Raw genomic sequence first — 13,022 nt, forward strand, 5'->3', positions numbered from 1 at the left:
AACAACGCAGAACCACCAGCAATTCCTCTTTTATTTCCGCTCATGTGAGCCAGGCATTATGGGATTGGTAGTTCAACAGTGGCTACCCAAGTGGGCTGCTGCTGTACAGTTTCTTAAAACAAAATTACCACAGGAAACAGCAAATGTCTTCAAGAGCCGCTCTCCTAACGGCGAAGCCTCTCCTGTTCCGTAAGTCTCTTGTTAATGTAAACAGAGACGGACCCGCTCTGATAGCGCGGTGGTGCCTCTCCGTGGCCGGGCCGGCCACACCATAAACCAAGAAAGAGTTGCCCCTCGTGGAAAGGCCTTCACAGGTGAGTGAATGCTTCCTTGTGAAAGCAGCTGCTCAGGACATCTTTTCTCCCTTCTTCTCTGTCCGACGCGTTTCGGGACTACGCCCTTAATCATGAACAGCTTAGATGAAAAGACGGCAAACAACGCAGAACCACCAGCAATTCCTCTTTTATTTCCGCTCATGTGAGCCAGGCATTATGGGATTGGTAGTTCAACAGTGGCTACCCAAGTGGGCTGCAGCTGTACAGTTTCTTAAAACAAAATTACCACAGGAAACAGCAAATGTCTTCAAGAGCCGCTCTCCTAACGGCGAAGCCTCTCCTGTTCCGTAAGTCTCTTGTTAATGTAAACAGAGACGGACCCGCTCTGATAGCGCGGTGGTGCCTCTCCGTGGCCGGGCCGGCCACACCATAAACCAAGAAGGAGTTGCCCCTCGTGGAAAGGCCCTCACAGGTGAGTGAATGCTTCTTTGTGAAAGCAGCTGCTCAGGACATCTTTTCTCCCTTCTTTTCTGTCCGACGCGTTTCGGGACTACGCCCTTAATCACGAACAGCTTAGATGAAAAGACGGCAAACAACGCAGAACCACCAGCAATTCCTCTTTTATTTCCGCTCATGTGAGCCAGGCATTATGGGATTGGTAGTTCAACAGTGGCTACCCAAGTGGGCTGCTGCTGTACAGTTTCTTAAAACAAAATTACCACAGGAAACAGCAAATGTCTTTAAGAGCCGCTCTCCTAACGGCGAAGCCTCTCCTGTTCCGTAAGTCTCTTGTTAATGTAAACAGAGACGGACCCGCTCTGATAGCGCGGTGGTGCCTCTCCGTGGCTGGGCCGGCCACACCATAAACCCAGAAAGAATTGCCCCTCGTGGAAAGGCCCTCACAGGTGAGTGAATGCTTCTTTGTGAAAGCAGCTGCTCAGGACATCTTTTCTCCCTTCTTCTCTGTCCGACGCGTTTCGGGACTACGCCCTTAATCATGAACAGCTTAGATGAAAAGACGGCAAACAACGCAGAACCACCAGCAATTCCTCTTTTATTTCCGCTCATGTGAGCCAGGCATTATGGGATTGGTTGTTTAACAGTGGCTACCCAAGTGGGCTGCTGCTGTACAGTTTCTTAAAACATGTTTGAAACGCGTTGGGCTCTGAATAAAAGATCGTAAGCAACAGACTTCGACTCTGCAGTCTTCAATTAAAGGTGTTACTCGGCGCTAGAGGCGCCTTCACCGAGGGCAACTTTCTTTGTTAGATTTTAGCGGCCGGTCCAGCCGCGAAGGCGCCCTGCTGCTTTGCAGATCCAGCGTATTGAAGCCAATCCGCTAAAAGGAGCGCAGAGGTCCGTGTTGAATGACACAAGAATCAACAGAGTGGCAGTTTCTGTGTGCTCACGATCAACCCACTTGGGTAAAACTTTGAGTTATTTCAGGCACGCCAAAACCCACTGGGGAATAATATGGATGGAACTACAAGCACCATCATGCATGCTATGCATACGCCCACAGGGGCGGGACTTGGAGTATATCAGGTGTTCCATCCTGATGCTGGTTGTTGCTCTGCACTTTAGCCCGTGATCAAGGACAGTCATGTTTGAAACGCGTTGGGCTCTGAATAAAAGATCGTAAGCAACAGACTTCGACTCTGCAGTCTTCAATTAAAGGTGTTACTCCACGCTAAGGGCGCCTTCACCGAGGGCAACTTTCTTTGTTGGATTTTAGCGGCCGGTCCAGCCGCGAAGGCGCCCTGCTGCTTTGCAGATCCAGCGTATTGAAGCCAATCCGCTAAAAGGAGCACAGAGGTCCGTGTTGAATGACACAAGAATCAACAGAGTGTCAGTTTCTGTGTGCTCACGATCAACCCACTTGGGTAAAACTTTGAATTATTTCAGGCACGCCAAAACCCACTGGGGAATAAAATGGATGGAACTACAAGCACCATCATGGATGCTATGCATACGCCCACAGGGGCGGGACTTGGAGTATATCAGGTGTTCCATCCTGATGCTGGTTGTTGCTCTGCACTTTAGCCCGTGATCAAGGACAGTCATGTTTGAAACGCGTTGGGCTCTGAATAAAAGATCGTAAGCAACAGACTTCGACTCTGCAGTCTTCAATTAAAGGTGTTACTCCGCGCTAGAGGCGCCTTCACCGAGGGCAACTTTCTTTGTTGGATATATATATATATATATTCACTGAAAAAACCATAGGTTTCACACACGTTATAGTTAGGAATTAGCATTTAAAAAACCTTGCAAATTCACTGAAAAAACCATAGGTTTCACACATGTTATAGTTAGTGGAAATTTTACTGATAAAAAACCAATGAAATTGCCCCGTTATAGTTAGCGCAGGCAACTATAACTCACGCGACCACAATCCTCTGCTGATGCTAATACTGTATTTAGACACTTATTTGCCCATGTCTTCTTCCATACATTTTTAGCTATACATATATTACAAATATTTTTTTTTCATAAAGACACATATGTCATCAGCAGAGGATTGCGGTCGCGTGAGTTATAGTTGCCTGCGCTAACTATAACGGGGCAATTTCATTGGTTTTTTATCAGTAAAATTTCCACTAACTATAACATGTGTGAAACCTATGGTTTTTTCAGTGAATTTGCAAGGTTTTTTAAATGCTAATTCCTAACTATAACGTGTGTGAAACCTATGGTTTTTTCAGTGAATTAGTACGGTTTTTTAAATGCTAAGTTTTTTTCCCTTATAATAAGCCCTGTACATTTGGTGGCCTACGGCCACCAAAAGCACAGGGGGTGGGGTAAGTGTGGATAGTGTTTTTTTCCATTGTAATAAGCCCAGCACATTTGGTGGCCTTCGGCCACCAAAAGCACAGGGGGTGGGGTAAGTGTGGATAGTGTTTTTTTTATTTTTATTTTTTTACCGTACGCTTACCGTAAGCGTACGGTAAGCGTACCCCGCGAAATTGCCGAAAAAAAAATAAAACCGTTTTTGCACTTGGGGGATGTTTGGGGACTCCCTCAACATGACTATGTGGGAGGGAGTTGTCAAAACAGCCCCTTTACATGTTTTTGGGCTTCCGATTTTAAAAATCTCTCTCAGTGCGAGAGACAAAATGGCGGCCGCCGCTTCCTGGTTTCGGCCGATTCGAATGTTTACTAAGATCTAAGAGCCAATCAGAATCGCGCTCGCGCACGCCACCGTACGCTTACCGTAAGCGTACGGTAAGCGTACCGTAAGCTGGCTCAGATATATATATTGATTTAAAGGCTATTTTCTCAGAATCTACTGAACAGATTTACACCAAACCTACAAAAGGCACTTCCTTGACCTAGGGACTACCTCTCTGCCAAATTTTGAGTAATTCTGTTCAGCCATTCGGGCTGTAGCTCGTTCTAAAGGTCCTATGGAAAAATGCATGGGAAAAACGCGTTTTGGGACCCCCCTTTTATCTCAGCCCCCGCTTGACGAATCCCCCCGAGACTTTCAGGGTAGGAGCGGAGCGTAGCGCCCCACCTATTTTGAGAAATTCGCGAGGATTCGTCGACCGGCGCCAAAGTTATTCAAAATAGAATGTTGAGGTTTTCCTATGGAAACGTGGTCCTAACTATAACTACCTACTGGCTATCGCCAGTAGGTAATATATATATATATATATATATATATATATATATATATATACATACGCACACACACATACACACACATGCTTCAATTAGAGCCCATTGCGCTATTGCTTCGACACTTCCTAAAATACCTACAAAGGAAAAAAACATGATAAAGTGTGATGAGAACAGAGTGGGGCACAACTATATTAAAATTTGGCTAAACAGCTATGTATTCATCTTCATTATCCAGAGTATTCCCAATGAGATAATCAAAAATAACAATAACATGTTTATCTCTGACTTTATTCAATGTATGGCCCATTTATAACCATTGTGATTTGTGTGATAAAATTCATAATTATGATGACCGTGCACAGCTAATTTATAGGATTTTTGGCATAACAGTCACTCCTTTGAGTTCCACACAGAAGGTATTTTCCAAAGTTTAATAGTGGTTACAATACCACTGGCTCAGCCTAAACCAGGTGTCTCTGATCAATTGATCGCAAGGCTACCAGTAGCTTGCAGACACCTTTAAAGTAGCTTGAAACCTTGAGTTCATTTTTAAATAAGCATGTGGTCAATGTTTTTCTCCACCTTCATTTAAACCAAAAAAAGTCTTAATATTTTATGAGGCATGTTTCTTCACTTTAAATTCCTCTGATTTAAATCAAATGGTTGTATTTTTCTGTTCTGAGTATGGGAAAGTGTCTACAGGCACTGAGTGCAAGATGGCTGCAGTTTGCAAATGCAACCCTCAAGCCCGCCCCGTCCGAAGAACTCTGTCTTTCCCTTAATAATTATTTTATTCATAAAACTGCTACCATCAAGGCCAACATTCCCCCCCCTTCTCCCTCCTTTGTGGACCCCCAATGTCCCCCTCCCAAGGGTGAACTCACCACCCTCCCCCCTATCACTAGAGAATGTCTGACCTCCTTAGTGCCTTTGGTCAAGTCTGGCTCTCCTCTTGACCCCTGCCCTGCCCACATTCTCCGCCATATTTTTGTTACCTGCCCAGACCCCCCCCTTCACCTCCTCAACAGCTCTCTTGCTCAAGGCGTAGTTCCCTACCCCTTGAAGCCGGCGGTTATTGTGCCTATTTTGAAAAAACCCGGGGCAGACCCTTCTGTCCCTGCCAATTTCCGCCCCATCTCCCTCTTGCCATTTCTGGCCAAGGTGCTCGAGCGCCATGTCACCTGCGCTCTGAGCTCTTTTGTGGAGACGCATGGAGCCCTTGCCCCCCGCCAGGCCGGCTTCCGCCCCGCACACTCTACGGAGTCCGTTGCCATCTCGGTCCTGGACAACCTCAGGGAGGGTATGGACACTAACCAGCACCAGGCCCTTGTGCTCCTCGATCTCTCAGCCGCCTTTGATACGGTAGATCACACCATCTTGTTATCCCGTGTCAAGGCGGCGGGAATCGGGGGGACTGCCCTGGTCTGGCTATCCTCCTTCCTGAGCGACCGCACCCAGGCCGTTCGCCTGGGTGACTTTACAGCGGACGTCCGGAAAGTTCAGTGCGGGGTTCCCCAAGGCTCTTCCCTTTCCCCTCTCCTGTTTAATCTGTATGTCGCCCCCCTTATCTTTTCCCTTCAACAGATGGAGGTCGCCGTATTTAATTATGCGGACGACCTCCAGCTTGTTTTCAACCTATCTTCCTCTCCCTCCTCTGTTCTAAACTTTCAATCTGTCATGCTCCATATCAGGGATTGGATGAACCACAACCACCTCAAACTCAACCCCGACAAGACCGAGCTGGTCTTGACGGGTGGTTCATCCAGCCCCTGGTCCTCCCTCTTCTGGCCTCCCTCTCTTGGCCCTTCTCCTGCACCCTCCTCCTCTGTTAAAACCCTAGGCATAAAAATCAACTCTCAACTCACCCTTCACTCCCAGGTTAGCTCTGTGGTATCTTCTTCTTTCCTTTCCCTGCGCACTATACGCAGAGTGTCTCGCTTCTTTACTTTCTCTGCTCTCAAGCTTATAATTCTGGCCATGGTGGTGTCCCGCCTGGATTACGGCAATGCTCTATATGCCGGCATTCCTGCTTATAGCTTGCGGCGCCTACAGCAGATTCAGAACCAGGCGGCCCGCCTGGCCTTCAAACTTCCTAAATCTCACCACTCTACCCCTCTTCTGAAATCTCTACACTGGCTCCCCGTGCGAGCCAGAGTCCAATTCAAACTCGCCACCATCACCTTTTTCGCCCGACTTGGCCTGGCTCCGGCCTTTATCTCTTCTGAGATTACTCCATACGTTCCCACCAGGGAACTACGCTCGTCCTCCCAATCCCTCCTCACCGTCCCCCGCTTCCGGAGAAAGAAGTGGGGAGGTTCTAAATTTGCCACCCTTGCCCCTACCCTTTGGAACTCCCTCCCCCTTGAACTTCGTACCATTACTCTTTACTCACAATTCCGTAGACACCTCAAGACTTATTTTTTCACAAAGTCTTTTGACTAATCCCCCATCAACCCTCCCTGCCTATTAGCCCCGGATCCGGTTAGAGTTAGCGCCAAGAAAACGCTGGTATACGTGCGCTCTAGAAATAATTTAAATCAATCAATCAATCAACATTTTGAAATGGGAGAAAATTTAAATGAGGAGCTTTATGGAATTCATATAAACATAAGGTTAACTCTTCACTTTAATCTTCTCCAATTTCAAAATGTTGTATTTAAACAAAGCAGGCATCATGCTCCTAGTGGCTGAAAGAAATGGAGTCATATTTATAACCGTCAAATATAGCCTTTTTTTGTAAGTGGGAGAAATTTAAATTGCAGAAAAATGTTCCATATTACGCACATTTTTGCAGAACATTTTTCTGCACTTAAAATTTCTCCCATTTAAAAAAATGGTTGTATGTTTGTGTTATACATGTAACAGAGTCACAAATGGCGGAAAGTATGTCCTGTGCCACAAATACATACGACACAGGCTCTCATTCACCCGTACACATATATCCAATTCATATGCACACATGTTCATACATCCCCAAAGACCACGCTATCGATGACATACATTTGAGCACCCATACAGGACTTATTGTAGGGGAGGGGCACATAAAGAGAGGGGAAGGCAGAGGGGGGCACACTGACATGGGGTGGGAGAGGGTGGAGGGGAGGGTCCGCATGGGAAGGATGTTTATGCTCCTGGATATTTGGTAGCAACGATAACTGTAAGGTTCTCCTTTCGATGGCGGAGGTAGCGGGGCTGGTACTGTGCTGTTGTTATGAAAACAATAAAAAATGTTTCACAAAAAAAAAAATCAATGACACACATGGCAGCCTTGTCATAGTACCCCCTAGTCAAAGTATATTTGTTAAAACCATAGTACCTGGCTCTATGGACATTAGGCTTAAAGTCAACAAAGCTGGGCATGGGGGTGTCTGGTAACCATGGGCAAGTGGCTTGGCCTTCAAGAGATCATGATGACTTACACTGATCAGATGTAGCTCTCACTAAGGAAGAGGTTGGAGACCCCTGGCCTAAACGAACTGGAAATTGATTAGCTATTGTCAGTGTCTTCAAGAAATTGGTCAATATTAATCTCTTTTCAGAAGTGTTCATTGTAATATATGCTATATCCACCATGCACAGGAAAGAGCATAGGAGCGCGTGATAACCTGGCACATTAAGCAGCTGTGGCTGTGGGCACAAGTGGTGGGTAGGGTAGATGGAGCTTGAGCGCGGGCCCCATCTGGCCCACGTCTAAGGACGCCACTGTCTGAAACCATATCTTCAGTCACGAGCAGGCCATTCTTCTCCAAACTTTTATAACTATCCTAGGATGCTACGTTTTCTAAAATGTTCAAGCCTAACATAATGTGAGGTGTTTCTTTTTTTTTTTCACTGACGGGGTTGGACCTAATACTCTTTATTTCAAGAAAGTTTAACTGTCGTCCTGCCCCTGAGCTTCCCCCCTCCCTACCGTATGGAGCTAAAATGCAATTTAGTATTTCGAAGGATGATACAGCCTTATGGTGGCATCATCGGTTATTGGTGTAATTGACAATCATTTGGGATTTTGAACATGACTGGCATATAAAGGATCATTTTGTTCAACAGTGTGTTACACATAGTGCACAATTTTCTCACATGTTCACCACTGTGGCTCACTTAAACACAATTGTTCACTGTGAAAGTTAAGAGTAAATATAATATGTTTACAGTAAACAGTTTTTGACACACAGCTGTTCATATTATATAAGGATGGCGTTGGGCACATTGATTAAATTAATTAATTGATTGTGTTCATGTGACCCCTGCTTGTTCATTTAGTTTTCATGGAGGGGTACAAAAACTGTTTTGAGGAATTCATTTCGAAAATGAGGTCCAGGGTTTGATAAAAGAATTAGAGAAACTTCAGTTTAGCTTCCCTCAGAGAAAAACCTGCTAATGCTTTCCACCACCACAGGTGGGTCTTCATCAGGGCTTCGACCTTGCCCTTGTTCTTCATTTTAATGGACACAGATAGCCTGTTTGGAGAGACATGATCCACCGTTTAATTGGGGCTTCTGATACATGCTGTGATGTGCAGCATAGGCCGGGCGAGCACAGCATGGGCAGCTGGAGCACAGCTAAAACTACAGAAATTGCACAACAACTGGAAATCAAAGAGGTTGCAAATGTGTGCTACATGCTACAGGTAAAGAGCAGAGACTGCTGGGGCACGGTAGGGACTGGAGGAGCATGTCACATACCACACATGCATATAATTTACTGTTGGGGCACAGCAGTAACTGCACAAGCATAGCACAGACTCCTGGACCACCATAGAGCAGACTCCAAGAGCATGAGGAGCTGGGATCAATGCACAGATTGTGAAGAGGTGTGATGCATTGGCCAGGGCGGCTGACTCCGGAACACGGGGGCTCATGCCAGGGGCAGGTTAGCCCAGCACCTTGTGACCCTGGGCAATAGCTCGCTTAATCTTCCCAATGGCCCCCAGCGCCAGGACACCTCTCTGGAGGTAGCTGTGCACTTTACAAATGCTGGTATTTCATATTTCATTGTAGAAGTAAAGGCTGCTGGAGTAAAGCACAGACAACAGGAACACAGCACAGATTCCTGGAGCACAGCACAGACTCTAGTAGCACAAACTGCAGGGGCACACCACAGACTCCTGAGGCACAACAATGACAGCAGGTGCACAGACATGAATGTAAAGGCACACACCTCTGAAGTCTGAAGCAGACAGCAGGATCATAGACAACTGGATCTTAACACCAACTGCAAGAGGGCAGACTGCAGAAGCACAGTAAAAACTGCAGGAGTACAGTACTAATTGTGGGAGTATAGCAGGCACCGCAGAAAAACAAACTAAAACTGCAGAATCACAAAAAAGACTGAAAAAACATTGCAATGGCTGCTGTGGTACAGACTACAGAAGCACAGCAGAGACCGCAGGAGCATGGTCCATGCTGTTTGAGCATAGCAGAGATTACTGAAGCACGGCAAAGGCTACAGAAGCATTGCAGAAACTGCAGGAACACAGCACAGACTACTGGTGACAAGCAGGACCAAAGAAGCACAGCACAAACTGAGGAATACAGACTGCAAAAGCACAGCACAGATTACTGGAGCAAAGTGCGCAATGCAAGAGCACAGCAGTTACTGCAAAAGCACAATAGACTGCACAGAAGCATGACAGAGACTGCTGGAACATTGCAGCCATGCTTTGCCCCCAGAAACTAGACTTAATCCCTCTACTGCATCCTTCAAAAAAGAAGTGAAATCCCTTCTCATGGCTAAGTTCACTTGAGCATGGGTTACTGTGATTATACGACTCTATTCTTGATTATGATGGAACTATATATTATTTACTAATTCTCAATGTATCTTCGATACTGTGATTATACTGTGCTTGATTTGTGTGGAACTATATGTCATTTACCATATGCCAATGTATCTTCGATATGTTGATTCTACTATCCGTGATTTTTATGAAAGTATGTTATTTACCATATACCCATGTATCTGCGATATTTACCTTGTAAAGCGCTCTGATACCCGCAAGGGTCTTGTTCGCGCTATATAAAACCTTCAAATAATTAAATAAATATTGGAACACAGACTATACCATAATAGCAAAGTAAAGAAGAGTGGAGCACAGCAGGGAGTTTAGCCAGGAGTTTAGCCACACAACATAGACTGTAAGAGCACAGCCAAAACTACCTGAGCACATCATAGACTACAGTAGCACAGTACAGATGTAGGAGTGTGTAATGCGGAAGCATAGTACAGACTGCAGGAACACAGCACTGATTGTTGGAGCTCAGCACAAGAGGGACTGTTGAAGAAGAAACAGAGACTGCATGAGGACAACCGAGACTGGAGAAGCCTTACAATGAATACTGGGACACAGATTTAGCAGCTCAGCAGAGACTGCCAAACCATGGCACGATCTACTGGAGAAAACAACAGACTGCTGGAGTACAGCGCCAATCAGTGGAGCAAAGCATAGACTGGAAGAGTACAGAACGGACGGTAGGAGCACAGACTACTGGTGCACAGCAGCACAAACTGAAGGAAAACAGACTTAGGAAGCACAACACAGGTTGCTGGAGCACAGCAGAGACAATAGCCACACACCATGGACTACAGGAGCATAGCAGAGACTATATGACCACAACACAGACTACACTAGCATGGTAGAGGCAGTGGAAGCGCCGAGTAGAATGCAGCAGCACAGCACAAATTGCTTGAGCTGGGCAGAGACTTCTTAAGGATAGCAGAGACTACAGAAGCAGTCAAATATCAGAATATCTTTTTTGTCCCAAATTGTCCTAAATATCAATTGCAAAAATATGCCCTCATTGGATATAAAATATTCTATTTTGTCCTCCAACGTGGCAACATTTTTGTAAATGATATTTAGGGCACAATATTTATGTCAGACTATATTCTGTAAATGATATTCTGGTACCACAGCACAGAATGATTACAGTGACTGCTGTGTCACAGACTAATGGAGTACAGTAGAGACTGTCCAGCCATGCCACCGAATGCTGGATCACAGCATAAACTGTAAGACCAAAAAACTGAGTCAAGTGTGTGGAAGGCAGCACAGGAGCAAAAAAGAAAATAAGGAAACTAATACAAGTCAGAAATAACATATTCAACTTTTTGTCTCCAGTGCATGAATATTTCAGATGCATAGTGGGAGCAAGGGATGACTTCTCTGAGAGAGCAAGTGCAGAAGTCAAGAATACCATTTGTTTGACTCAAAGGAGCATCACCAGCAGATTGAGCAATGATGAACAGAGATGTGATGCCATGGAGCACTCACCTTGTCCACAAAGACTGGCTGGAGAGTGATGTAGACCAGCCTGAACTCCAAGCCCCACAGGATGTGCACCCCAAACGACTGAAGGAGGATGAAGGAAGAAGAGGCCCGTCTCACAGAGAGTGTCGTGCTGGCATAGGGCAATGCAACTTCTTGGCCATCCACTGTTACGTCCCCTGAAGTAAACAAAGAGAAATACAAGGTGAGAGATTAGTACAGGTGCGCCCACCAGTCGATGGCGAGCTACCCACAGCTCTCAGGCACCTTCAGAGTAGCTCGCAGCCTTGAGTTTGAAATAAGCACAGGGTCACATTTTCTTTTTGAAGTTAAGGGAAGGCTAAGTTTATCTTACATTATTATCATCAGCTTGCAGATAACAGAGTCTGATAATGAGCAGTGCTAGAGCCAGAATTATGACCCAGGGTGGGGCACAGAGGAACTGAAGCACTGATATTTAACTCTTTAGTAAAAGTTCTTGCCAACTCAATATTGTAGCGTGAGAACAAAATGATGTTTCTGAATGCTTTAAATGGGGAAAAATTAAAATGAAGACTTAATCATTAAGTTCACTCTTCATTTTAATTTTCTCCTATTTCAAAGTGTTGCATTTACAAAAATCAGGCCTCTTTCTCCCAGCGGGTAGTGTGCACTGTGCATATTTATAACTAACAAATACAGTCAATATTTTAAATGGGAGAAATTTTAAGTGAAGAAAAATATTTATATGAAACATTAAGTCTTAATGTTTTCTCCATTTCAATTAAGCTAATTACATCTTAAAATTTTATGAAGCATGTTTCTTTACTTTAAATTCTATGTATTTAAACAAATGGTTGTATTTTTCTGTTATAAATATAGCACTGTGTTGACAGGCCATTGAGTCCAAGATGCCTGCTGTTTGGAAGTGTGACACTTTGAAATGGGAGAAATTTAAATAACAAGTTTTACAGAATCGATATAAACGTATAGTTAACTCTTCACTTTAATTTTCTGCCACTGCAAAGTGTCACATTTTCACACAGTAGGCATCTTGCTCCCAGTGGCCGGTAGACACTATGTCATATTTATAAGTGAAAAATTCAGCCATCTTTTAAAGTGGGAGAAATTTAAAGTGCGATTATTTTTCCATATTCTGAACATTTTTGCATTTTACAGAACCTTTTTCTGCACTTTAAATTTCTCCCATTTTAAAAAATGGTTGTGTTGTATGTTTGTGTTATATATATAACAGTGTAACACACTAACCCTACGAAGTCCCGGGGGGGACTAGAGGTGTGGGGCGCTCGGAGCAAGCTAGCCTCCAACCTAACATGAAAACATAACAGAAGTACAGTGACCGGAACTTAGAGAATACTAAGTTAAAGAGGGTGATGGCATCTCACAAAAGGTGACCTCCCCATTAACCTTGAGTCAGAGATACGTGGTCAGACAAGACCTGCGACCATAACCTGAGCCTACCGATTGACAAGTCTCAGGTGGGGTTACACTTAGCCCAAAGACAAACATGCACCCAGGGACAACCCTGATCGTTCCAACAGATAGGCAGCTGCACCACAAACAGGCCAGAGGAAATTGTCCCCAATAAAGCACGTTTGGCCAAGGGCGTGCATTCCCAAAATACTGCACAGATAGATGTCACATGCAGTTAGGAACACTCAGACAATCAGGACACAGCATACACACCACACATAGTGATCATGAGCTCCCCACGTCAGACATCTGGACGCATACACACTGGCCCACACTAGCTGGCCCCAAGATCGAGAGCCACCTGTGTCCCCCTTATCAAATGGTTGTACTTGTTGTTTATGACTAGGCCAAGAATGCTGGATTGATGTATTGTACCTCATGAGCATTTT

At 44.9% G+C, this 13,022-nt stretch overlaps 1 protein-coding gene across 1 annotated transcript in view; it reads right to left on the minus strand.

Annotated features, from left to right (window-relative positions):
- The window catches only part of LOC146796142 (SCO-spondin-like), a 1,481,201-nt gene that overhangs the window by 1,414,971 nt on the left and 53,208 nt on the right, over positions 1 to 13,022 (minus strand). Inside the window, exon 14 of the mRNA XM_085631266.1 lies at positions 11,167 to 11,339. Coding sequence (XP_085487392.1) covers positions 11,167 to 11,339 — 173 coding nt within the window. The remainder of the gene's footprint in view (positions 1 to 11,166; positions 11,340 to 13,022) is intronic.

Source organism: Triturus cristatus, chromosome 10 (genome assembly GCF_964204655.1).
Source record: "Triturus cristatus chromosome 10, aTriCri1.1, whole genome shotgun sequence".
NCBI classification, from domain to species: domain Eukaryota; kingdom Metazoa; phylum Chordata; class Amphibia; order Caudata; family Salamandridae; genus Triturus; species Triturus cristatus.